This window comes from Lipophrys pholis (genome assembly GCF_963383615.2).
Source record: "Lipophrys pholis genome assembly, chromosome: 5".
NCBI lineage: Eukaryota > Metazoa > Chordata > Actinopteri > Blenniiformes > Blenniidae > Lipophrys > Lipophrys pholis.
The window spans coordinates 12495345-12522620 of NC_137628.1; the positions used below are offsets into that span (position 1 = coordinate 12495345).

Genomic DNA, 27276 nt, shown 5'->3' on the forward strand with positions numbered 1-27276 from the left:
TCGCACAGTTTGGATTAATTTCTAACAATTAGATTCTTATTTTGTGCGTATAAAGAAGAAATAAGAACTGCTCTCACTCAAACAAAACTAAACGATTGATATACTTGTTCGACCATTATTCTGAATTCAACCTTGGTGCTCATGTTAAATGCGTTTGGGTACTATACGTGTGTTGTGTCTAGTGACAGACAGTTTCCCCTGCCAGCCTTTTCTTGGTGTCTAAAACTGCACCTTGGTGCTCAGAGACCGCAGTTTGAGGCCCAGGAGGAATACCTCATAAATCTGTGGGCTTGTGCTAGTTTTTCACCCTGGTGCGAAAGAGGGAGGATGGAGGAAAGAAAGGGAGGAGAGGACTGTGACCAAGAATACCCCAGGTGCACATCCGAGGGGGAAACCATGAGTTGATCGGCCACCGAGGGAATCTATCTCGGTGGAGAAAGGGCTTCGTCGGAAGTATCATGGATGATTTGGACAAAACAAAGGATCTGTACCTTCACACTTTGAGAGCCCACTTGAGGAAGAGCGACATAATGTACGGTGACCGACTGTCTTAGCTCTGCTGAGTCAATCCCTCTTTGACTAACTGAGATAAGATGCTGAAGATTTAAAAGATGTTCAAGGAACCAGTGCCTTTTTTTCCTTCTCGTTCTGTGGAGACTGCTTAGTTTTGGCAAGTGAAATCTTTTTAAACACATTTTGACACTGCTGGAGTTTATCAGTTTCAACAACAGTTTGTCCCATTGACAGGCAGTTCCAATCCCTGCTGCATCCACGTTTCTTCCCATAAGTGAGAAATTTTGTGTCCTGATGGCTTAAATCTCTGCTGGAGGCTCCGTTAAAGAAGCACGCGGTCCAAAAGGGATAAGAAGGTCTTGTTTTTGGGAATAATGTTACAAGCCCCATCAATACACACCTTTCATCTCTATGGATTATTGGATCTGTTTGACTTAGCATGAAACACCAAAATCTGCAAACCTGACGATGTTACACTTGGAATGGTTGACAAATCTTGTTTTGACAATTTTTACGATATTCAACAAAATGCAGATACAGACTTTTTTCAGACGTTTTTCAAGACCCACCCATTGAGGAGCTCTGTTTAAATTGGCTCTCCAAAAACTGGAGCCTAATCGCTGATCTCAGATCCCTGGACTTGCAATGAACTGCACCCCTAATGCCACACTCATTCCCCAACTGGGACTAGGCCTGAGCCCAGTGGCTGAAGATGGAGAGTCGCAACAAAACGCTAATAATGCGGGAGGCAGCGGAGGCCTTTGGGTGACCTCGCTGCTCGGCGCCACATTGATGATTATGTGCGCCATGGGTGTAGCGGGCAACACTTACACGCTGGTCATCACACGCTCTGCAGCCTTGCGCCGGACTGGCTCCATGTACGTTTATATTATCAACTTGGCTTTAGCCGACCTGCTCTACCTATCCACCATCCCCTTCGTCGTCTGCACCTACTTTGCTCACGACTGGCTGTTCGGGGAAGCCGGCTGCCGCATCTTGCTGAGCCTTGACCTCCTCACCATGCACGCCAGCGTCTTCATTTTGGTTGCCATGAGCCTGGAGCGTTACCGCGCCGTCGCTAGGCCATTCAGCGCGCACAGGTCCTCGTCCCGCAGCCGGCGGCTCGCCGCAGGGATTATTTGGGGCTTGGCCTTCGTGCTGACGCTCCCCATGATGGTGATGATCCGCCTCAGAGAGGGCAAACCCACAGTGGCTGGTTTGGTGAAAAGAATCTGCTTCCCTACTTGGACCCCTGAGGCCTTCAAGGCTTATATTACTGTCTTGTTTTTCACAAGCGTCTTAGTCCCTGGACTGGTAATCGTTGGATTGTACGCAGGGCTAGCAAGTCGCTACTGGGCAGCGCAGACTAGCTTAGGAGGAAGCAGCCGCTCAGCCCGGAGGAGAGGACTGAAACAAAAAGTGGTGACAATGATATTCAGCATTGTAGTTGCTTATTGGGCTTGTTTCTTACCGTTTTGGGGATGGCAGCTAGCCAAACTCTTCTCTCCAGAGTCCCTCAAAGCTTTGTCTCCAGCTGCTCATAACTACGTCAATTTCTTCGTCACGTGTCTCACGTACGGGAACAGCTGCATCAATCCCTTTCTTTACACTCTTCTGACTCGAAACTACAAGGATTACTTAGCTCAGAAAGGTCAGTCAGGAGGATCAAGCAGAGTCGATCCTGGGTCAGTTGTAACTACACCCCTCCAAGACCTTTAATGGACATACAAGCAATCAAGGCATTAACTGGTTTGGATCTGGCTATTTTAACTTCTCAAGTTACTTCAATAAAATTTGAAATGTCTGACTCCCTTAAAAAAAAACCTGTTTGCATCATTTATGTAAAGTAGTTTGCTCAAATGTTTGTATTTGGAAATAAAGAGCAAGGTAAGGCAATTAAAATAGAGAAAGTGTTTCCTCGAAAGGGTTATCTTTGTCTGAAAGAAATGTCCAGCCTTTTCCTATACACCTTAGTTGATTTAGTAAACTTGTTTGGTTGTCATTTTTTGAGATTGTTCCAGTCAGAAATTTGGGGAATTTTCGAAAACTCAAGTGTGATGTGATTTGCTATATTGTTTTTAATATTTTCATGGTGTTGCAAAAATTGACTAGATATTCCAATAGATGAATAATGTATCATTTTGTTAAGAACTTCTTTGGAAAACTTAGTCATCTTTCAATGATAATTTTACGGGAGCGGGTCAATTCACATTTTTGACGTTGTCAATGGACGGAGATGGACAGCGACAGTGTTTTGTTTTCCGTTTTGTGGACAACATATGAGTATTAATGCAATTTGTGTGTGTGTGTGTGTGTGTGTGTGTGTGTGTGTGTGTGTGTGTGTGTGTGTGTGTGTGTGTGTGTGTGTGTGTGTGTGTGTGTGTGTGTGTGTGTGTGTGTGTGTGTGTGTGTGTGTGTGTGTGTGTGTGTGTGTGTGTGTGTGTGTGTGTGTGTGTGTGTGTGTGTGGTCACTGTTTAAGGGTCATGGACCAGAATGGCAGACCAGACATGTTACAGTATTTTAATGAGGGCCACTCTTATACTGTGATCGTGAACATGATGTCATGTTTACACGGTGTACACATCAGTTTGATGTCACTGAAAAGTAACGTGAATGAAGCCAGGTTATTTCACGTAAAGGATTACTTCTTCACAAAAGTGACAATTAGGGTCATTGGATTGGAACTTCGTGGACCTGGACACAAAGCGGGCAAAACATGACTCCATCACTGGAAATCTCTCTCCATCCATTGACAACATTAACAACTCCAATTGACCCATTGTCACTTCCGGGTCAACCCCGGATTTGGGACGTTCCCTTTCTGGTAGGTTGCATCTGAAAATTAATTTCACCACTTGTAAATTTTGTATCGGTAAAAGTGTTTCTTGTTCGTTTGTTTTCTAAAATGTAATTTGATTATATGATATGTAAAAATGTTTTACAAAATGGAAATTTGGCTCAAGATTTATAAAAGTATTTCACATTTTGTAATGTTGCACCTCCAGGCCGAAGCTCATGTTTTCTGACCTGACTATTAAAACCTAAATTTAACAAGTATATACCGTGTTTATGTTAAGTTAGCTAGTACTGATCAAATGACTTCATTTCACAATGTTTTGTATGAATTTGTAAATTTACTATATTTGTGCAAAATCTTTCTTCTGTAGAAGCACTTTTCTCTTTTAAAAGAGACTGTAAAACACAGTGTGATGTGACTCTTTTCTTGGGAAACGAGCTGTTGAAAGCAGAAACTCAGCAGGTGCGTGGACATTAAAGTGTGACTGCAGGTTCTCTGTTTGGAGAGCAAACAGCACCAATGACTGTGTTTGAGTGTTGTTCTTTCCAGAACAAAAGACTGACTGTCTGCTTTTATAGTTGTAACAGGTTCGCCACTGATGTTTGGTTCAAGTGTGAAAACGACCCCCAAAAAAGCGTCGTTTTTTGTTTTTTTTTCTCCAATTTTACATTACATAAAGTTTGTCTGGAGCCACAAAACATATTTATTAAGGACTCAATATATTGGACTTCTTTTTTCTGTTTTCCTCACCTCAAAGTGTAACCTAAGTGTCCTTCTGTAATACTCCTACATTTAATTTGGTGAAAATTACTGGCATGTGGAACGCAGAGGGGAAAACAGACGCATGCAGCTCCAGAAGTAAACATTGCAGATCTGTGCAGTAGATTTTATTTGAATTTTTTTTTAGCTTTCTCTTTTTCTTTCTTTCTCCCTCACACACAGAGGATATTCCCTCTCCCTCCAGAGAATGTGCTAGCATCGTGCTACATTCCTCAGCCTCCAGACACAGATCTTTTGCGCCCTCCTGTAAATTGTCCATGAAAGACTGCTCCACATCTCACCTCTCCTTTATAGAGTCCCTCACTTTGCATCATCGTCTTTAATCCTCTATTGCCTTGATACCAGCATAAATCCTGTTTGCACATTGCAGAGTTAGCGATAAAGTCATGTCCTACTTTAAGAACGGTTTTCATGCAGTTTCTGCTTTTAAGTGCCTACTTTTGATGCGATCTATTAAACTTCTTTCACTACTTTTAATCCTGCTCACACTTTGAGCATCAGCTTAAAAAAGTGTGATCTGAAAATGCGAATCAGTCATAAAAAATAAATAAATCAATAAATCAGTAAAAAAAATTATAAATCAAGTTGGATTTAGCAATTTTCTGGCTGCAACTTTACCAATCTGGACTGGAGTCATAACCCAGATGCTATTGAAAATGCCAGAGCAGGATGTTCTGTTTGAGGACACTCAGACCCCGTTTACACGACAGTGTTTCAAGAGAAAACACATTGCTTTTGCATTTTCAGAAATGTTTTGCATTTACACGTCAAGGTTTTGACAATGATGTCTCTTTATGAGAGGAAACAGCAGAAATGCTGAACACGATGTAGTTCACATGCCGGGCCATGAGTTGGCGCTGTTGTTTTTGTAATGAAACCACACATGTGTGCACAGAGAACAATATGCTTAACATTAACAATGGGAGTACACAGACATTCGTATAGACAGATGACCAAGACTTGGTGTCATGACACTCTGGAGGCAAACGTTGTTACTGTCCATTGAAATATCTAACTATCTATTGAACTGCCGAAATATTGGATTTATCCCTATTTACACAAAGACGGAGCATTTTCAAAATGTTTAGTTTTGCCGTTTCCATGGAGACAATGTCAGAGCCGTTTCCAAAAGTTGCATTTTCAGTTTCCCTGAGCACCGTTGTTGTTCACACCTTCATTTGGTTTGGGTGTCATTCACATTCTCTTTTGAGACTCGACCAAACCGCCTGGAAAATGTCACGCAATCACAACAGCTACTCGTTTGGGTGGCGCTGTTGTCCAAAACAAACACTGACCACGGAGGAAGTAAAGACGAAACATGGCTCATTGATTGGTCTGGACTGAAAGCCTGGATTGGAAGTCCTGCCAATTTAGCCCATGGTGGCTAGGATAATTAGCTCGTGACTAATGGCCCATTAGCCACAAACAACCGTGATAAATTGTCTTCAGACCAGATTTCGATGAGCCCCTTTCTCACTACTTCTTCCTCTTTTCTTCTTCCTCTCTACTCCATGTTTGCCCGTGAGATATTTTCCCAATTTTTCTTTCTCCGTCTGCTTCTTCTGATTCACACTGATAGCTTTCTTTGTTTTCTACAAACCTTTCCCCCCATCCTCTCATCCCGCCCGCTAGGAAGATCATTCGCAAGCGAAGTGAGACCTAGCTTTTCAAGGGGACCAGAGATCCCTTGTTAGATCCGATTCAGAGATTGTGGGAGATTTCACATCACCCAAACAAATCGTTTTTTTTTCCTGAAGAGAACTCTGGTCTAAGGACAAATCCTGAGCAATCCTGGCAATTCGTCTCAGATCAGATCTTTTAACCTAGTTACAAAGGTGAACGACTCTGACACTACTTTCTAGCCGGATTTAGCACCAGCTCTTTGTCTTTCCACCGCACATTTCTGCCTCTGATGTTTTCCACAGAAGTGCTTGGGGCTTTGTATGCAGTGACGTACAACATTTTGGAGTGATGCAATGGCGTGGCCCTCACTGGCTCTCACTGGCTCTCACTGGACCCGTTGACAATGGAAAAACAATCGGTTCTTTGGTTGTTTTTTGGTCTTTGGCGGTGCGCATTTAAGAAATGGCAATAGCGCCGGCCCTGAACCAGCACCTGGTTCTTTTTGGGGGAAAAGCCCTATCTGTGTGCTACATATAACCCCCATATTGGCCTTTATGGTAATGATTGTGTTTTCCCAAGTTTGACCCATATGGTTTGACCAAGTGGGCCCATTGTAAATTTAACCATATATAGCCAATTCCATGTAGTGAGCCCATGTGGTTTTAATTGTGTTTTTTCATATTTAACCCATTTAGTCAACCCATGTGGTACCGTAATGTGTTGCCCATTCTGAGCCCATTTGCCCATTTGGGTCCAAAGTAGGTTGTTCATTGTTAGCCCATGCCCAGTTTGGTCTGAGCTCCAGTACATCCAGCTCTGAAGTGAGTTAACTGCATCTGTTAGTTCATATTGCAACTCTGAGGTATTAGTAAGCTATAGCTTCTTATCATGTGCTTGAACCAATAGAGGGGCTGTGGTGGGTTAAATTTTGAGAAATTGAGGCTTCATCTTGCTGGTTTGAATCAGCACTGTGTGGAACCTGAAACCCCGACTGCTCAGACTGTCAAGAAAACTTGTGCCAAATCAAGCATGCAGATCACATGATCCACTCTAAATGTGCATGGGCTTCTCACTCATTTACAACAGGCAGTGTCACATCACCCCAATTTTAGCTTCTCTCTGTGCATCAGGATGATTCACTACCCTTAATGGAACGGCACTAAGAGCAGGTTTCTGAGTATAAATATGTGGGCGCTTGACTCAGACAGCACTCTGTCTTTGTCACAGCATATCAGTCAGTGACAGCTCTCCACAAGCATGATTTTCTTTTTCACTCTGAACACTTCCTCTGTAAACTAGGCATGATCACAAACCAACAATGAACTTCACTGGTTCATGCTCATCTGAAAAACATACACTGTGTGTAACTCTATGGTTTGATTGCAACTGACAACTGCTGCCTACAAAACCTGCTCTACTCATCTTCAATTAGTCAGCTTTATTTCTTTATTTTCATCAATTTGCTTTTTTTGAATTAGATATTGATAATTATGTTTAAAGGCAATAACAGTTTCACTAGAAAACCTGCAAAAGGTATTTGTGTCTACTTCAGAAGATGAAAATCACAGAAGATTTGACTTTAAGCACCAAGTTGCTCAGACTAATTTGAAATAAATGTGTATTTCATTTCATGTGAAAACACTTCAGCATTTATAAGGTTGTACAGATATTCATTGTTTTAAAAAAGTATACATGCAGAAAACAGTGTCATGTATTCAAAATTTAAACTGGATGTTAACGATCAATTGTTTTTGAGCTTGTAAACTTGGGTTTTTGTTTGTTTTGTTGTTTAATCATTGTTGATGGGGTAGGCTACTGAAAAACTGTATGTAATATCAGACCACCGTTTTTAAAAATGTTTCAAGTCAGGGGTAGATAAATACAAAATATTTTCTTCTTGCTGCTCCTGTCCAATCATGGAGGCATTCGTTTGAAAATAAAGTGCATTAATGTACAGATTCTGCTTCTACTGTCATGAAAGAAACTAAATGAAAATAGTCATTTTACTAATATTTTATTGTTTTACTTGTATGCACAATCTGCAGTTTGTTTTAACTTGATCTTCTCTTTTACCACTTCTCCCTCTTTTTGCATAAGTTGTCATTGCAAACGAAAATTTGTTCTTCTTAATGACTTACTTCTCTATTGAAATAAAGGTTCAATAATATTTAGAGCTCAATAATCTTACTTTGCAGAAATGCTGATCCCTCAAATCCTCACTGATATCAAGTATATATTCATATATACTTGAATCCCTTAAGATTAATTCAACGTCACTACTCTTTCAAGTCGTGCATCATTATTCCAACAGAAGTGTGTTTGTTGTCAAGTGTAAACATCCTTTATGAAGAAGGGAGAATGTGTGTGTTGATGAAGAGACAGAAACCAAACGACCTCAGTTTCCCTTCAGCTTTTATTAACAAACTCACTGACAGATGAATGGCTGAGCGGAGCCAGCAAAGTAAGATGCTGTGGCTCCACCCTCAGTTGGTTTCGTGTCAGTACAACACCAGCCGATCCATACAGGATGAGTCACTGAATCTGAAGGCAAGCGCTCAGTAATGTAAAAAGAGATTAGGAGAAAGAGGAACGAAGCCAACGATCAGGGGTCAGCAGAAGGTCACCCTCTACTTTATCTTGATGCCGACTATCCTGGCCCCGCCGATGACGTTGAAGTACATGTACTTGACGTCTCCCAGGCGATTGGGGAAGTTCATCATGGTGCCGTCGGGAAGTTTGACGTAAAACTGCTCGTTATTGAAGTTGATGTAGAACTAGGACACACAAAGCAAAAGACGTAGAGAGGAAGACTGGTCAAAAGTTGAAATTAGATGGATTGAAGTCGCATCATGGAACCTCTAGAGCAAGGGTGTCAAACCCATTTTAGTTCAGTTTACAAACAGGCCGGCAAACAGCAGGCCCGCAAGTGGCTCTAATCCTCTTGCAGGCTGGTTTTGGCCCGACCTAAAAACGGAGGGCAATCTATCTTTCTCAGCAGCCATTATGTTTTATGAGCCTGTAAACCTGATTGTTGACTTCTCAATGTTACAACCCAGACACTACCCAGTCTTCTGGTGAAATCATTATGGGCCCTGTATGATCCTAGATATCAAGCTCAGCACTTTGCTTACAGGAAGTCACTCGTGGTTTAAAGCCTTTTCGGAGCTTTAAAGTTCGGCTACCAATAACACACCTTGCATTCCTCCCCACGTCCAAAAGGGAACGCTCCCTCTCGGCACTCCTCGCCCCAGCATCCCCCAGACAGGGAGTTGCACACGATGGTGTTGGAGTCACCGCCGCTGTCGAAGCGAGGGTTGAAGTGCAAGGCGATGTTGTCAGGATCATGACCGATGTTGACGGCGAAGCTGAAACGGGAGAGGCAAGACTTGAAGCAAACATTGGAGCAAGGGTTATTTTTGTGTGTGTGTGTGCTTTTTTAAAATTAAACTTACGAGTCGCAGTCGTCATCTGGCTTGATGCGGATCTTGAACTCCTGCCCCTCCTTGAATGTCATGTCCTTGACTTTCTATAAACAGGAACACCGAAAGAGACCACGCCGCCTCCGTCAAACAGTTGCATTTGGGAATTTGCTGATCGGTTGCTTAACATATACGGACTGCATTGGTTACTCATGTTGGTGCATTCGAAAATGACCGACATCTGTAGATTTTAGACCTATTAGAGTGAAAATATGTTCAGCAAAAGTAGAAGTGATGAACAATTCAGCTCTTATCTACGCTGTTGATGATCAACCAGGGTGAGCAGAGTCCCCGGGTTGTAAATGTGCTCGAACAGGAAGGCACCATATGCGTCGGTTGACATGTGGCTATCATGTGTCGTGTTGTAAAACCATAAAGAGACATGCACACACAATGAGATCCTTCTCCTATTTGGTGAAAGAAACAGCTTCCTCATCTCTTAAGCAAATGCAGATACATGTGCGTCAGCCACGTTATTAAGACTGATGTAACATTTATAAACTCAGCCTGAGATGCCAATAACTTTCTCCAAAACTCATTAAACTGTTGCACTTCATTAAATCCTTTTCTGCCTGTTGGCTTGTTATTTTCCCCTATGTAGTCATACCTGTGCTGCACCCACAGATAGTCACCCTTCTATGATCAGCGCTGGTTTATCATCGACTTCAAATGAGAAGCGAACATTTCAGTCCAGGAATATTGCCTGCCTCTGTTCCTCATGGCCGTCGGCAAACCTTATGAAACATATCGACCTGGAACAAAGGCAGGCAGGACTTTTCACTTGGCTAGAAATTAATTACTTATTCGGAAGTGTTACTCATTAAACAAGGACATTTTAGGCCCCCTGTGTCTCTCTCATGCTTTGTTTGACAAAACTTTTTGGCAACACACACACACAAGATATGAGAATATTCATGCGATCAAACTGAACATTAGTGGTTTATCACCCATAAATATATCAAAATATACTCAACAATCAATGAAAGTTGGAAGATTTTTTTTTTTTTTTGGTAAACTAGGTGAAACTTGTGCCACTGTCTGAAATGAATAGTGTGTAGTGTGAGTACTGTGTTATTTAACTCTGCAAAGATTTCTCAATTTGACCTCCTAAACATTCATCATTATATGAAATATGTAGATACTGACCTGTCATCAAGAATTAAATCATTAAGAATAAGTCAAAGACAACACTGGGATAACACGGAAAATGATATAACCCTTAATGAATGGGGCTTCTGACAGAACTCACCATCTTGGCTGCCTTTCGGTGGGTTGCGGTTGGAGTGACAAGGCTCCGCAGGCAAGTCAGTGGTTTATATACAACACTGGAGCAGGTGGGTTCAGGTAGCAGCCAATCGGAAAGAAGCATGGGTGTTGACCTTTATTGGGCAGGAAGGATGTAAAGAAGGAACTGACATGCATGTTTGAATCCAAAGAAAATAAATGATAAAGGATTGTACAATAGAGGAAGTCACATAACATTCTTTCTCTCACGAATGAGCATTAACTCCCTCCAACATTTCACACAATCACTCTTCTTTATAAAAAGAACTTTCTATACATCTTCTGACCCTTTTTGCTGTAAAGGGTCTCCAAGTGCCCCCGGCGAGCTCAGTTGGTAGAGCATGAGATTCACAATCTTAAGGTAGTGGGTTCATGTCCCACGCCGGGTGCCACCTTCCTGTGGGCTCACCACGTGCAGGAAAGGTTCTTAATCTGTGCAATGTGATCTGGGTGACAGTGCTCAGTATCAATATCAGTAAGTATTAATGTTTATAAGGGAGAAAGGACACAATAGGCAGTTTCGCAAAAGTGGGTGTATCACAAGTTAACTTCACCATTACGCTTCATTTATTATTTAAGAACTCATTTGTTTCTTCCAGAAACTTTCATTGATTTTGCACATCTCATGTAAGTTACTTTAGTGTGCCTGTTGAATGCACATCAACAAATATAAGAACTTCATATTTTGGGGGTCTTTGGCACGTCTTCGTGCTGTGAGGTTTTTATCTCTCGGTTAAATCAGAGGACTGAAATCTACAACTTTTGGAGATGTTTATCTTATCATGAGTTACATATTTCAGGTAATTTAAAGATCTTGAATCTTTGCTCAAGTTTCATGTTTCTTCAGAATACCATATAATATCTCTTTAGATTTAGATGATTACGGAGCACACTTTGATGGTAAATAATTCATTCATTCATTCATTCATTCACCTGATTTTAAAAAGAAAACAAATATCTCCCATAAAGGTTTCATATCCACTGCTGTTTCCAGGTGCAGTTCCACTGGAGTCCAGCAGGATAGCAGTAAAGGACCTTCGTGTTGTTTACCGACATCCATGAAAGCAAAACACACGAAGAAGTAGAACAAAGTTAGCTTGTAGCTACCTAGCAACTCCCGGTATGCCTGCATTTTATTATTTATTTAGTTACATAGTTCCGTTTTAACAGTTTATATGTACAGAGGTTTGAGCATGTAATAAACATATTATGGTCACAGAGATGCTGTTACCTCTAATGTCTTCGACGTTTAGTTAGCACTGACTTTCAATCTACTAGTAAGTGTATTAACGTTAGCTCGTCGAGATAATTTGGTTTTGCTTTGCTTTATTTTTAATTCTTTCTTCTAGATATGGCGTCGGTAACGACGACAGAGCCTCCAGCTTTATCCCCGGGCTCGTTACCGGAGCCCGTGGTGGTGCCCGCCTGCATGTTCGCACCGGAGCGGGGGTGCGGAGAGGATCCGTGCGGGGAAGAGTGCTCCGACGACGGCGAGGACGCGAACGGAGAGTCCGCGGATGTTTTAGATTTAAGCAGCAAGGTGGGCCTCGTTTAAAAACGAAACAAAAATAAAACACTCCGAATGAGTGAATTTGAAGTTTTTAAGGAGTCCTGCTCCGACTTGTTGATGCACCAAAGTCGCACACGTTGCGTTTTTATTTTGTTGTCTGTGCAAAACGGTGACACGTATGATGTTCCAGCTGGCAGGACGCGACGTGTCGGGGGGTTTGTTTACATCGTCCCACTAACATTTAGTGTAAAGATCACCACCAGTACTACAGAAATAGCACAGTTTATCTTGTTGATGTTTCACCCGAGCTTCAGTCTCTGCACTGGCTGCCTGTGTCAAAGGATTAACTTCAATATCTTATATCTAAAGCTTTGAAGAGTCTTTGGCGTTTTTCTGCAATTTTATGACCGAAAGAAACATTTCAGGATTTTCCACCAAATGAAATGAACATGTTAAATATGTGAAATTAAAGGGAATTAACAAAAACAAAACTACCTATACATAAAAAAAAATGAGGTTGCATTCATGAAGTTTCACAGGTTCAACTTAGATATGTTTTATTATATTTTTTAGCTTTTGTGGCCATTTTAGAGATTTATTCTTGGACTTCCCCACTTTAGCTTTATTATGTCTTTCTTAACAGCTTAGTTCATAATTATAATCTCTTCAGATTAAGATTCTCTATTTCCTTGTGAAATTCCTTGTGTCTCAATGGTAATCTAGAAATACAGTTATTATACTTATTATGATTTTCATCATCCCACCAGCATTGCTTAAGTAGCAGAATTTATTTCCTTTAATGTAGTAGCACCTGTAATTCTGACCTTTTTCGGTTTGTTCCTCAGCTCGTCCTCGTCAGCCCCTCAGGTGAACAATACGACTGTCTACTCCGACATCTGAGGGAGCGGATAGATGAAGGCTGTGGCGAGACCATCTACGTGGTCGGAATGGGCTCAGGTAAGCGTAAATAACTTCTAAAAGTCTATGTGAGAACACAGCTTCCTTGACAATGTTTTGTAGCACTGATGCAACAAAAACATACTTTCAATACAATCAGTTAAAATCAACAGTCAGTCAGACTTATTGTACTTCAAATGGTCCCTGTATGATACTGTGGCCAAGGTGTCTGCAACCTCTTTCATCCAAAGAAACATTTTTTCGCACTTTCCACCAAATAGATTTCTTCGGAAAACCGAAAGACGTGTTAATAACAGGGAGCAGTTCAGCCTTGATGTGAGTGACCTGAGACATTCACACAGCGAAAGCATTGGTTCCGGAAAAACTTCTTCCAGCTCTCAGCCGTTATTTGATCCACAGCAGCGGTGAAACCTGCTCACCTTTCATTACAGCACTTGGAGCGTCTCCTGTTAGAGCACCTGCAGGAACCAATATAAATCTGGTCGAAACTCTATTGAAACATGGAGTTTTTTTTTTTGTTTTTTTTTAACAGCTAAGAGTTTAGTTCCAGTCTTGTGTTGCAGGTGGTGAAAAGAACCTGTCGATGGCGCCAAATACTACTTGGCACTTTTTCAAAAGACATACACTCTTATCTTGCGCAAAGCTCGTGTTTACGTTTAGATTTATTTCTTCTGGCTCAAAGACGGTGATTATCGTGGCTTTTCTCACCAGAAATACACACGCTGATGTTTTCTAACCGGAGAGGAATCGCTGCGGAACCGTCACTCCAGACAGCTAATCCCATTTGTTTGTCTTTGTAGTTTCCACACACACACACACACACACACACACACACACACACACACACACACACACACACACACACACACACACACACACACACACACACACACACACACACACACACACACACACACACACACACACACACACCTTCAGTTATCACCCTCTGAGTTCTTTCTGGTCTGACCCCAGCGGTGTGTGTTGGGGTCCACGTGTGCGAGCATGTCGCTTTGTCGCCACTCAGCACACAGTCACAAGTTCAGGAATGTGTGTGTTTTTGTGTGTGTGTGTGTGTGTGTGTGTGTGTACCCTCAGTCTGGCTGACGTGATTGTTTCTCCGTACGGTACAACCACGCAGAGTTTATATGTATCTTAACGAATAAAGGCGTGTCTCTAGAAGTAGTTGGCTGCTTTTTTTTTTACACACGGTTTGTTCTATAGATTTCAATCCACCGTCAAAATGAGACGGACGAAAATGAAAGCGTTGTTCAGCGTCACCAGTCACAGACTAAGTTTACTGCAATAGACTGTTTTCATGTCAACTTATTTGACCTATGACTTTCAGCTCTACTGCCCGAGATTGTTGATGAACCAATGATTGAAAATGACAAAAACCTTCCCTTAAGTGCTCAGCAGCTGTATCACCTCTATAATATCCCGTTTCCCATCTTCGTTCCATGCAGACGGAGGGGACTATGGCCTGGACGACAAGGACATGGAGGCGTCGGTGGCCACCGTGCGGTCGCTCTGCGAACAGATCGAAGCCGACCTCATCTTCCTGCGCGAGAGGACGGACACGGGCGGGAAGATTCAGGACTACCTCATAAGGCGGCGCGTCGGGGAGCAGGACTTCCTGGAAGTCAGGTAAGAAGAACGAGACGAAGATCAGTCAGCAACAATAACAACCGTAACGATACAGACCTATTTCCATCTACGAAGTTCCATTGTTGTAAAAACATAAAATAGCTTAACTTTTGAATAAATCAAGTTTGTTTACTCTCTTGAGATGGATTCGCTTCAGCCTCTGTGACCCAAACTCCAATAAATAGGAGAGGAAGAAGTCAAGAGGTTTCAAAGTTACGCTGTTTTTACAGTTTGAAGGCAGCAAAGTAGCAAGTAAACCGTGTCCCTTCGCCCTCGTGTCCAGGGTGGCAGTTGTGGGGAACGTGGACGCCGGGAAGAGCACCTTGCTGGGAGTGCTGACCCACGGGGAGCTGGACAACGGCAGAGGCTTCGCTCGCCAGAAACTCTTCCGACACAAACACGAGATGGAGAGCGGCAGGACCAGCAGCGTGGGCAACGACATCCTGGGTTTTGACCAGGAGGGGCAGGTGAGAGGCTGCGGAACACCGGGGGCTCGTTTCATTCAGAATACACACAAAACCATGGTGCCAAGCTCATATTTCCATTGTACTATGTGATTTCTGAGACTCACCAACACTGTTTGTTCAGCGCCTGTTCTCTCATGATCTTTTTTATAAAGAACCTCAGTCATACATGTAGTTTAGTAATCACGTTTCCCTTTTTAAAACCAGCCTAGGACGGTATCATACCAACTAGTTAAACCCCATGTATTTATTTTAATTAAGACAATCATAGACATTATACCGATTGAAACACATTAGACAAGGTGTCGTACAAATGGTGATAATTAGTAATTAAGCTATGATTTATGAATCCACACCTACAGTTATTAACAAAATTAAAATAACACACACTTGGCCATGCATCTCTACTTTACAGACTATTTATACAGACTTTATAGATTATTAAATATTCAGACTGAGATATAGGATGTGGTGAATACATTCCCACATATAACAAGATCTTGCCCAGTTGAGCATTAACATTCTGAAAAGTCTGATTTCTATTCAGAAGAACGCATTGAAAGATGTAATCCCTTCTTTCAGAGGTGGAACACGTCTATAAAACTCAGAAATTCACTCTCTAAGGTTGTTTTCCTCTTTGGTTTTTATCTTCTTCTAGTACCGTAGATGTCATGTTCTATACCAGCGGCTGTGAAACACTGTTTGCCCTCAATAATGAGCAGAAAATCGAGACAAATATTCCCGTTTTCAGGTTGATTGAATTGATTTAATCTGCGATAGTCGAATGGAGAATTACAGCACAGGCACACGTGTGCGAATGATAGGCATCAAAATGACAAATGTGTTTTCATGAATGAATATGAAATAGAATAGCTTTCATCTGAGTCTGGCTTCAACACAAATGGCACTGGAAATCCATATGGGCTAATCTACAGCAGTGATTCCCGACTGTTGTAGATAAACCTTTAATAAATAGGAGCAGCAAAAGAGAGCAAGCCAATAATAAAATGAAAGCACATATGAACATTCTCTGCAGTACAATGCTCGGCGAGTTTAGATATATACTCAGGTAGATAATAGGTATTTGAATACAGCCTTTATTTTCTTGACGGACCCAAATGTTTGCCAATGTAAAGCCAGGCACAGATTCAAACTTTCATTCGCCAGTTCTCCAGTTCCAATGAAACATGATGATGATGCACTTTTAATGGCACGGCTTTGTAGTTTTGTGACGCATGTTGAGATTGGAGTCACGTTTGGTGATAATTGGGTTTTTTTGGGGTGAAAATGTAGACATTGTCCTCACGTATACTCTGCACCACAGCAAAGAAAAACTCTAAAATATAAATTCAAATGTTATCACTGCACTATTTTACTGGTCCGGTCCACTCAAGGTGGAGTTGTGCTGTTTGTGCTCCACACCCCTGCTCTAGACATCTCAACATATTGTCAGCTCCACGTCTCTCCACGTGTCTCGCTCAGGTGGTGAATAAGCCCGACAGCCACGGCGGCGGTCTGGACTGGACCAAAATCTGCGAGAAGTCCTCCAAGGTGATCACCTTCATCGACCTGGCCGGCCACGAGAAGTACCTGAAGACCACCGTGTTCGGCATGACGGGACACCTTCCCGACTTCTGCATGCTCATGGTAACGGAAACCGGAGAGGAGCGACACTGTGTCCAATAAAAGCTCCGCTCATCAATAACCGCCGACCCTCCCCTCAGGTGGGCAGCAACGCCGGCATCGTGGGCATGACCAAAGAGCACCTGGGTCTGGCGCTGGCCCTCAACGTCCCCGTGTTTGTGGTGGTCACCAAGATCGACATGTGTCCCGTCAACATCCTGCAAGGTAAAGCAACGGCGATGCTTGATTAACGTGGGGCTCTATTAGCGTGGGATCTCACCATCTGCAGAGCTCTTCAGGAGTTAGTGGAGAGGCGAGAGGGGAAACCAGCGTCTTTTCTCACATTAATTAGCTATCAATCTGGTGGGGGGGCGGGGTTGGAGTCGTAGTCTTCTTCCGTACACTACTTGCTTTAATGATGTGAAACTGTTTGTGAAAGTCCGCGTTAACAAAAAAGAAGATAAGGGGTTTTATCACATAAACTGCAGGAAATAAAGGGGAATGAGGGAGACTTTGCATGAAGCCAATGGAAGAGTAAATAAACAAATCAAGTGGGGATAATTAAGAAAACAGCAAGCCTCCCTTTGTGGAGTAAAATTAAATGTGCTTAAAACCCAAGAAAGGAGTTTCTCTAATGAAGTTTCACTTCTTTCAGCTCGTTGTAAAAACACGCCCGCTGTCGTCGCACTTTGAGGAAACGCAGGTCTCGTGTGTTGTTTCTGTTTCTCCACAGAGACGCTGAAGTTATTGCAGAGGTTATTAAAGTCGCCCGGCTGCAGGAAAATTCCCGTGCTGGTGCAGAACAAGGACGACGTCATCGTCACAGCCTCCAACTTCAGCTCGGAGAGGTGAGGCCGCAGGACAAGCTCAGAGCGCACGGGGGGGGGAGAAAAGATGAACAGCCACACAAAGAGGAGACAGAAAAACTCCGACAAGGACTCTTTAAATACCTTCACTGTACTGAACCACGATCAAGTTTAAAGTTTGTTTAGTTTGTTGTTTGAGAGATCTTTAGGCTTTAATTGGACAATGTGTAAGATTTCAGCAAATGCAGCCTTTCGGAAACAACAAAGGCAACTCAAAAACTCCCAACTCCAACTCCATGGGAATGTAAAATACAACTTTTTGAAAGTGCTTTGTCTCCATGGAAACAAAGGAAATGCAACTTTTTGAAAACACTCCAACTCTATATCTGTGCAAACGGGGAAAACGCAACTTTTCCAAAATGCTGCTATTGCGCACCACCGCAGTAGTAAATAGTTCTTCTACACATGCTCAGTAGATAATTACGACAATGGCCGCCTCCAGGCCGTCATGACTCCCGGTACGTAGCCTCAATCATATCGAACCCAAATTTAGATATTCAACAAATTAACTCATTTTTAACAGATTAGTTCACCAAGTCTTCATCTCCTAAACATGTAAGGTCCATGTTCTCCCTCGATTTCAACTCCACATAAATGCAGTTTTATTCCATCATTAGCATAGCCCCCATGCTACATATATTGTGTTTTATTTAAATTCAAGATATTTTAAGAATATCAAACCATTTTTCAACACAACCAATTTCCACTCTTTAGACTCATTCTTTCATATCATTTCCTGAATAATCCCAAAGATATTGACAGACGTACAAGGATGTCTCAGCTTCATTCAAGGAGACCTTTGTAGAGGAAACATAGACAGAAAAAGCCTAAAAACAAAGGTCTGGTCAACAGTTTGTTGCAGTTTTGCTATTTTTTCTAAACATGTACAAACATGGTCTTTTCACATCAGCTGGCTTTAATCTATCAAACCTTGATCCTGCCCCCTTGTGGCACAGATCAGGCACTACAAGTCATCGCATCTGGACTCGGTCTTGTGTCACTGAACTTTACATTTGAGACATTTTTTATATATATATTTTTTTATATTTCTCCACCACCTTTCCTCCAGTGGTGTGTCGTTCTTCAGCTTCCCTCTGGGAGTCTGCTGTCCCCCCTGCTGGGATGTTGGGACGTGTTAATGCCAGCATCCCTGAAGCTGCTGAAGCTTCAGAGTCTCACTCAACCCCATTAAATGATTCAAGTTGAAGATTTCTCGACTGCTTCTCGCCTCGAAAGGTTTTCCCGTGGATCCGGTTTTAACAGCTTCCGCTCTCTTGCTCTCTGCAGAATGTGTCCCATTTTCCAGATCTCCAACGTGACCGGAGAGAATATGGACCTGCTGAAGATGTTCCTGAACTTGCTCTCGTCGAGAACGACCTTCAACAACGACGAGCCCGCCGAGTTCCAGATCGACGACACTTACTCAGTACCGGTGAGAAACGCGCTGAAATGATCCGACGTGAAATAGCTTGATGCACGGGTAAAGAACCTCAGTCATACATGTAGTTTAGTAATCATGTTTCCCTTTTTAAAACCAGCCTAAGACGTATTTTGTAAAAGTATTTTGATGAAGAACATGATGTTTTTGAATGGATAAAGATGTGGAACATAGTAATATAAAGATTTCTGTTGGCTTTTGTTCCAAATAATTAAAGCCGCGGTTCCAGCACACTTTTTGTGCCGGGACGGGTTTTCATGTGGTCGCTCCGCCACGTACTGCGCGGTGGAACCGCGGCGAAACAGTCCGAGACCATCAAGAACCTGAAGAACCTCTCTAAAATTATATTTTGATTAATAATAATTTGTTCCTAACAAATACAAAAAGGGAAAAAAACATTTTTACACTATTATGAATCTATACTTGTATGTATATATATATATATCTTTTCACGGGGCAACACTGAAGAAATGACACCTTGATACAATGTGAAGCAGTCGGTGTCGAGCTCGTGTGACAGTGTGAAGTTACTGCTCCCTCACTATATCTCAACACACATTAATGTGTGACACTGCTGGCAACCAAAGTGAGTCCACCCCTAAGTGTCATTTGTCCCATGAGAAGATATACTCACTTTGGAGAGATACTGTTTGAAATCTGGCCGGGTTGGAATTCTGTGTTGACCTTAAAGTCGACAGCAGTCATTTCCTAAAACATCCTCTGATTTGATTAGAAAACAGTTGGTGGACATTTGAATTATTAACGATGAAACTATGTCGCAAAGTAATGATGTACAAATAGAAAATATTCTGCAAATAAATGAAAAGACGAGACAAACAAGTGCTAAACAATGACGTTATTGTAAAAAATAGTCGGGATCGTTATTAAACGTGATTATTGAATATTAGAGAAATGGTGGAATTAAATAGGTTTTACTTCTTCCGATCAAACATATAGAATTCGCTGTATGTAAATGGAATTCCAATCCATTCTGAAGTCAGAGTATTTTAGATTGTTCCAGCTCAGCAGGAGAGAACATCAGAACAAGAACATTCTGTACGTTTCCAGTCTGAGTCGCAGGGCAAATAGAGTAGATAGAAGCAGAGTATGTGAAGAAGCTCGTGGGCGTCGTGTGAAGCTGTCTTGTTCCGTTGTGAAGTCCTCTGGACTTTGTCCAGAGATGCAGCTCTTCATCTTAACCCGGCCTCCTCCCCTCCAGGGCGTGGGCACGGTGGTTTCAGGCACTACGTTACGTGGATTGATACGGCTCAACGACACGCTGCTGTTAGGCCCCGACCCGCTCGGCACCTTCATCCCCATCGCCGTCAAGTCCATCCACCGCAAGAGGATGCCGGTCCGGGAGGTCCGCGGGGGCCAGACCGCCTCCTTCGCACTCAAGAAGGTGCGCTTGTTCGTTCGCTAAACTAAAAAACTCCACGAAGACAACTTGGTGCAAAAGTTTGTAATTATTCCCAAAACGTTTCTCTAAGCAGTGAGAGTTTTCCAAACTTTTATAATCAGTTTTCTAATAAATGCTAATCCCCCCGGAGAGGGAGCAGGCAGTGTTCTGGATTTAATTCCGCTCCACAAATTCAATCGTTCCTTTTTCTCTCCACGCTCTCCGTCCGTCCTCCTCAGATCAAGCGGTCGTCCATCAGGAAAGGAATGGTGATGGTTTCCCCCAAGCTCATGCCCCAGGCCACCTGGGAGTTCGAGGCGGAGATCTTAGTGCTGCACCATCCCACCACGATATCTCCACGATACCAGGCCATGGGTCGGTGCCAGCACGCGTCTCCGAACACCCCTCAGCTATTTGGAGTGGCCTCTTTAAAAAAAAAAAAAAAACCCTGTCTTCTCTTCTTTAAAGTCCACTGTGGCAGCATCCGGCAGACGGCCACCATCCTGACCATGAACAAAGACTGTCTGAGGACCGGCGACAAGGCCTCGGTCCACTTCCGCTTCATCAAGACCCCCGAGTACCTGCACTGCGACCAGAAGCTGGTGTTCAGGGAGGGACGCACCAAAGCTGTGGGCACCATCACCAAGGTACAAAATAAAAGCTGGAGCGCATTTGATAGACTATGTCTCACTTTTTAAGTTTTTTGTTGCTCATGCAACTTCTATGAAGAAAGAACTTCTACATCAGACCACATTGGTACCTTCACTGTATGATAATCAGAATCATGGAAGGTTCTGGACCAGCAGCTGGTGAACGTCTGAGCACGGAAAGATAAATGGGACGTGGACACATTTTTTTGTCTTTTTATAACCCATTTTTCCACAATCTGGAGCTGCAAAACATGTTAACTGTTTTTGTGTCCATTTTAAAAGATGTTTTTTTCATGCAGTTTTTCAGTTTATCATTTATCATCAATTTTAGCCTGTCGCTGTTTATGTTTATAGCTGCTGTCCCTTTCCCAATGTTTAGCGCCGTTTTAGACATACTAGCAATTATCCCTCCTTTTTTCTTCTCAATTTTTTTCGTTTTTTTCTCAATCTTTTCATTTATGTATTTTTTTTATTATGTTTTTTGTCTTTTTTCCCCCCTCTTAATTTTTTCAACTTCATCTTTCCTGTTTTTTCTTTTTCACCCCCCTTTTTTCTTGTTTTTTCCTGTTTTTGTTTTTCAATTTTTTTCTTTCTTTTTTCTATTTTTATTTTTCTACCTTTTCCTTTTTTCATGAAAGAAAAAGCTACTCTAGCAAATTAAATCAATTTATTTTCACAATTTTTCCCGTATTATTATTATTTTAAATCAATTCCAGCTCTTCTGGCTGTTTTGTCTGTTTCACCTTCATTATCTGTGTTTATCCAAGAGATTGAACCATTTCTGAAAATCAGTGTGGTGTGCACGTAAAAATGAAACTGAAAACCAAATGTTTATTTCCATATTATTTTACAGAAAGCTTCATGGGAACTGACAAACTATTACATCTTGTTTAAAAGGGGGGGAAAAAAAAAAAAGAAGCGTTGCTTGAGGTTTAATGGAGCTCTGGATGTGCTTTGTGATTTCAGCTCCTGCAGGCGGTGAGCACCCAGGCAGCGAAGTCCTATCAGTCCAAAACGGCGGCCGGTAAGAAGAGCTTTAAAGAAGGCAGCGCCGCCGGAGAGGAGGCGGGGTCGACGGCGCGGCCGCCCAGTCCCTCCACAGCGCAGCTCCCAGTGAGTGACCACGGCTTCGAGTTGAAGCTCCGCGCTCTCTCAACAATCTGAGCCTTTCCTGTTTCCACCGCTGCTCGCGTGTTTACTTCTGTCGCTGTCCTCTCTCCTCTCCATCCTGTCACCCCTCAATCACATGCCTTCTCCTCCTCCTCCACACACACACACACACACACACACACACACACACACACACACACACACCCTCTCTTTCCTCTCCTTCCTTCCACTGCTACGCACCACGCTGCTCCCTGTGCTTCCTCTCTGTGTCGGCATGCTGCGTCAGACAGCGGTAGAGGAGGCGGCTCTGTGTTTTGACAACAACAAGGAAAACAAGGTAAACACGTTGGCGGCGGTTGTGCCGGTTCTGCCCCTGCATGGAAACTCCCCTTTCTTTGTTTTCTGACCATCTTCACTAATCCGTCTCGTTTTTACTCGAGTATAATTTGATGTCAAGCTGGTCTGACCAGTAAATGACGCCGTGTAATCTAGAGAGAACTGGAGCTCTAAATCGGTCTTTGTTTTAGTGCAACAAAGTATAAATATATCGTTAGGAAGTTTTACAACACTTGACAAACCTGAAATAAATGAACTGCAGTCTGAACATTATTCTGCCTCAGTTCACCGAGCGCTTATCAACCTACAGAGCAGTGACTTATTTATTTATTTATTTTACACTCTTTACATCTTCAAAGGCAGAAAACATTTGACCTCATGTCGCTGGAACTCATTTGAACAATAATGACATAGTACAGGTTTGTTTTTGTTTGTTTTTTTTAACCAGAAAGTGAAAACAGATGAAAGAAGTTATAATAAAACATGTATGTAAGGTGATTAAGTCTGAAAGCAAGACAATATTTAAAATTTTTCAACTCAGACCAGCTGGTAGACTTCTGGTAGGACGAGATAAAAGAGGCTTTTATGGCGAAACGTTTGAGCAGAAACTGTACGTGCCAAAACTGATAAGGGAAACTTCTCGGAGTAAGTAAACTGGAGAATTGTGGCATCAAATTTTCGTGGCTTCATATTTCTTCTCATCGTAAGATCAACATGTACAGTTTGCATGTAGAAAAAGATGAAGAATTATCTTGACAATCGTCGTCGTTCCACTTTACAAATAATATGCCGATGTGATTAATGTTCAGCGAAGTACAGAGAACAGGAAGTAGATGCATGAAAGACATGGAAACGGTGATTTTCGGAAAGAAACGCCTTCATTATTGGGACATTACTTCTCAGGCAGAGAGAGAGAGAGAGAGAGAATTCAAGGTGTCCAGCAGCTCACGAAATACTATTAATAAAATATTCACAAACACATTCATATATTGTAGAAGGAGCTGATTAACACGGTGGGTTTTTCTTCTCTCGTTAAGCCTTCATGGCGTTTTATTCTCTCCTGTTTGACTCGCGTACGTTGACTTGGAAAAACAAAATGAAACTGACTTTTCACACCGACCCTGCAGAAACGCAAGTACCGTTTCACTTCAGTGTTGCACACGTAGTCTAACCTCGGGGTGACAAACGAAAGACCAACACCGGCCTGAAAATCTGGCCAAAACACCAAGCCAACGCAAAAATCTATTTCTCCAGGGTCGCGGACACAATATTGAGACCTGCTTGCTGTCAGGACGAGATCGGAAAAAAATAAATAAATTCAACTGCGATAGAAGTGTCAAAACTTTTTCACATTTTAATTTGATTAAAACCTCAAATTTTTTCAATATTTTATGTTTAAAAGACATTTTCTCTGTACAATTTTCACTTGGGGAAAAAAAAAGTTTCTCTTTTTTTCAAAACATTAAATTTTTTTTTAAATAATTTGTATTTTGAATTTCTAAAATCTCACTTTATTGGTAAAGTTGTGATTTTTATGCAAGTTATAGAAGAAGTTTCAGAAAGCTCCATCGAAGTGCGACAAAATGCATCGTCTCGAATATGCTCCGCCTCTGTGGAGATGGGGAAAAACGCAACTTTTTGAAAACGCTCTGGTTCAATAATGTCAAAAACAAACAAACGGCAACATGCTAACGGCATCATTTTGTTAAGTGTTTCTGCCGTTTCAGTGGAAACAAACTTTTACCGTTGCTGGGGAAACTTTTGTGAAAGGAAGACACAAAGTCGAGGCTTTTTAACCTGGAACGTGTCAACGTGAGCTCAAGTGTTCGGCGTCAATAAAAACGATGTCATTTTTTACAATCGGAGTGTTTTTTCGAACTGTCACCGTTTTATTTATTTGTTTTTGTTCCCCCGAGTGAAATAAGATTGTACAATAAACAGAAGAAGAACCTCGAGAGAAATCCTGAAAACAAACTGACTCTTCGTCACTGCGATGTTTTTATCCAGCTGAAGTCTGGAGGCGGCGGGCGCCGGAGAGGCGGTCAGAGACACCGAGGGAAAGGCCTGAACGCCGCCACCGCCACCGCCGCCGCCGCCATCTCCACAGCGCTGCCCGCAGGAGCAGCGGGCACCGCCTGAAACTCCTCTTCGTCGTCATCGTCTTCGTCACCGTTTCCTCCTCACGCAGGGACTGAATGACTCCAACCTGCCTGGAAGAGTTTTGTTCATACACAAACATTTTGGTTTCAAACTGAATAAACTTGTAACGTTTTGATAACAATGTTATTTTCTGGAGATTTTCAGTTTGTCGCCCAGATTTGAAGGAGGATTTTCTTTTTTTCCACCGTCAACATTTTGAGACGTGTTCCCTAAATTAGGTTTTCATCCTCAACGTTTTGATTTCCGCTGCTTCGGCCCGTTTCCAAGAACTTTTTTCACTTTTCTCGGAATGTCACAGCAAAAGATGCCAAGTGGAAACTTTTTCTACGTTTTATATAATCGTGAAATTTCAACATCATTTTGGGTTCCATTCTCAGATTTGTTTTGACTTTACACTCAAAAGTTTTGCCTTTTTTTTTTTTAAACCAGATTTCTTTATTCAACACTACATACAACATACTTTATTCAGAAAAGTTAGATTTTTTTTTGTGATCAAAATATCTACAACAAAATGTCAAATTTTGTTTTTAAAATATATCGATCATAAAAATCAAAAACAAAAGTCCAAATTTTAGCTTTCATTCAAAACCTCAAATTGGGATTTTTTTCTCTCAATATTTTATATTTCAAAAGTTTTCAACTTGTAAAATTTGGACTTTTTGGGGTTTTTTTTAAACTGCGTTCTCTGACTTTTTTCAATGCTAAATGTTTTTTTTTTTTTTTGCACAATTTTAAATTCAGAATTGTAAAATTTCTAACTAAAAAACAAAATCCCCTTGTTTAAACTGTTTCCAATACTTTGCCTGAATTCATTCTTTAAATTCCAGCTCTTTGATTAAAGTTTTTTTTTTTTTTTTAAATTTCGACTTCAAATAGGATTTCTTTCTCTCAATAGTTTATATTTCAAAAATGTTCACTTTTGAAATTGTATACGTCTGGGAAAAAATGCTTTCTAAATCTTTTTCAACCCAAATTTTCTTTTTCACAATTTTTACTTTAAATTTTGCAAATTCTTTCACAATTTTAAAATTTTTACTTGTTGACATTTTCACTAAATTCTTAGTTTTTTTTAGAAAGTTGCACAGCCTGCGGACATCGTTGTATATTTTGCTTTCAATTTTAGTCTCAAAATATTTGCGGCAAAAAAACAAACAGTTTTTCTTCAGTTTGGCGGAAACGTTCTGGTTTGTACTCCTGTGTTTCCCTTCAGCCTCGGTCCTTTCAGGCGGTAGATGTTTTGTGGACGTTGTTGATTTCAAAAAGAAGTTAAAGCAGATTTTTAAAGGCGTACAAAAGACTTCGCTCTCCCCGTTTCTGACTTCAGCTCCGACGGTCGTCTGGAATAATCCCAGACGTTGTCTGGGCTGTGAGCGTCGCCGCTTAGGTCTCACTTGTTGTACACGAATAAGAAATCATCCGTCAGAGCGCACGAGGTTCTGGCGTAAAACAACGGTCATCCAATCGATCGAATCGAGAGTTTTCCTCTTTTCTTTTTTTTTTTTCTCTTCTTACCTGGTCGATCAGGGAATGAGTCGAGCCGGCAGAGACCTCCGGGGCGCCTTTCTTCCTTCTCATGAAGTCTCGCGCACATAAGAAATCATCACGTGTCTAAAACTGAAAGTCAGACGCGGGAATGCCAAGGAAGAACATCTTTCAATCACTGAAATCTGCCCGCACAATATCCTTCTGGAGCAGTAATCCTCACAGGTTGCTTCATTTTTGTCTACTTGAATGCAAATCAACCAGATTTAATGCAACTTGACTGATAAAACTATAGCAAGCAACTCAAAAACTACAACTTTATATGATTTTTATCTCTTTTTTTCGTGTGTGTGTGTGTGGGGGGGGGGGGGGGGCTTTTGTTATCCATTGTTGCCATTTGAAGGTGTGTATTTAGTTTTTTGGAGGATTTCTTTTGTTCATGTACCTCCCATAATTTAAAGCTGGCTGATTAAAAAAAGATTTTAAAGTCCAGTTTTACAGGGATCAGACAAAACTGTCAAGACCCCCCCCCCCCCCCCCCCCGCTGAAATAGTGCATGGATTTATTTTTTGAAGAGTTTTTTTTGTGTGTGTATGTTTGTACAAAAAGTGCAAGTTGCACAGAAGGTTCAAAAAAAGAAAAGAAAAAAAAAAAAAAGATGCCATTTAAATGAAGTGGTGCCAGTTGGTGTTGTAAATCCTTTTAAATAAAGATGTTCTACAAACGGGTTGCCTTTCGTTTCACTTATATTCCAAAATCAGAGGATTAGACATCCGCTCGCTGTCCGACCTCTTCCTATTAGTTTACAACGTTAAGCGTCAACATCTCATAATGAAAGATCGGCATGAATATTCATGTGAACTCCTAAGATGGCCTCTCTGCTGTTTGAGGAGGCCGCTCCCATTCAGAATGCTGCCAGCGGAATCGATGTTTGCACACAATGAAAATACCGAGTGACGGAAAAGGTTTGATCGATGGAATCGTTCCAGCTTTGAAAAAAGGGTCTTTTTCTTTTTCTTTCTTTTCTTTTTTTTTTTTAATTTTAAAGTTCAAAAATGTTTCACATCAATAAAAGATAACAAATAAAATGCAAATCAGGAAAAGTCAAGCACGGGAAATTCTTGTACGGATGCAGGAGGCGATATGTGACGGGAAGCTGTTGATTTATTTTATTTTTTTTACTTATTTCAACAAAA

General features: G+C 41.6%; 3 protein-coding genes across 6 annotated transcripts; 2 read left to right on the forward strand and 1 right to left on the reverse strand.

The window, feature by feature from the left end:
• Positions 1–1158: 1158 nt before the first annotated feature.
• Positions 1159–2232, forward strand: uts2r4 (urotensin-2 receptor 4; the record flags this gene model as incomplete). Its single annotated transcript, XM_080463163.1, has 1 exon — positions 1159–2232. One exon carries the CDS (start codon positions 1159–1161, stop codon positions 2230–2232), a length of 1074 nt encoding a protein of 357 aa, XP_080319289.1.
• A 5877-nt stretch (positions 2233–8109) lies between these two features.
• On the reverse strand, positions 8110–10475 carry lgals2b (lectin, galactoside-binding, soluble, 2b). The gene is made up of 4 exons (XM_080464875.1): positions 10443–10475; positions 9167–9240; positions 8908–9079; positions 8110–8488 (listed from the first exon to the last, which is right to left on the reverse strand). Exons 1-4 carry the CDS (start codon positions 10443–10445, stop codon positions 8342–8344), a joined length of 396 nt encoding a protein of 131 aa, XP_080321001.1. The 5' UTR covers positions 10446–10475; the 3' UTR covers positions 8110–8341.
• A 1073-nt stretch (positions 10476–11548) lies between these two features.
• Positions 11549–25391, forward strand: gtpbp1l (GTP binding protein 1, like). Of its 4 annotated transcripts, none has more exons than XM_080464528.1 (15): positions 11549–11754; positions 11827–12017; positions 12833–12944; positions 14372–14552; positions 14836–15019; positions 16499–16663; positions 16741–16864; positions 17373–17487; positions 18793–18937; positions 20163–20345; positions 20582–20717; positions 20811–20989; positions 21959–22105; positions 22389–22439; positions 24446–24716. In XM_080464528.1, exons 2-15 carry the CDS (start codon positions 11829–11831, stop codon positions 24575–24577), a joined length of 2043 nt encoding a protein of 680 aa, XP_080320654.1. In that variant the 5' UTR covers positions 11549–11754; positions 11827–11828; the 3' UTR covers positions 24578–24716. The 4 variants fall into 4 exon arrangements, with proteins under 4 accessions (XP_080320654.1, XP_080320653.1, XP_080320655.1 ...); XM_080464527.1 differs by having other exon boundaries at positions 11555–11597; XM_080464529.1 differs by lacking the exon at positions 22389–22439 and having other exon boundaries at positions 11555–11597; positions 24446–25391.
• Positions 25392–27276: the final 1885 nt, after the last annotated feature.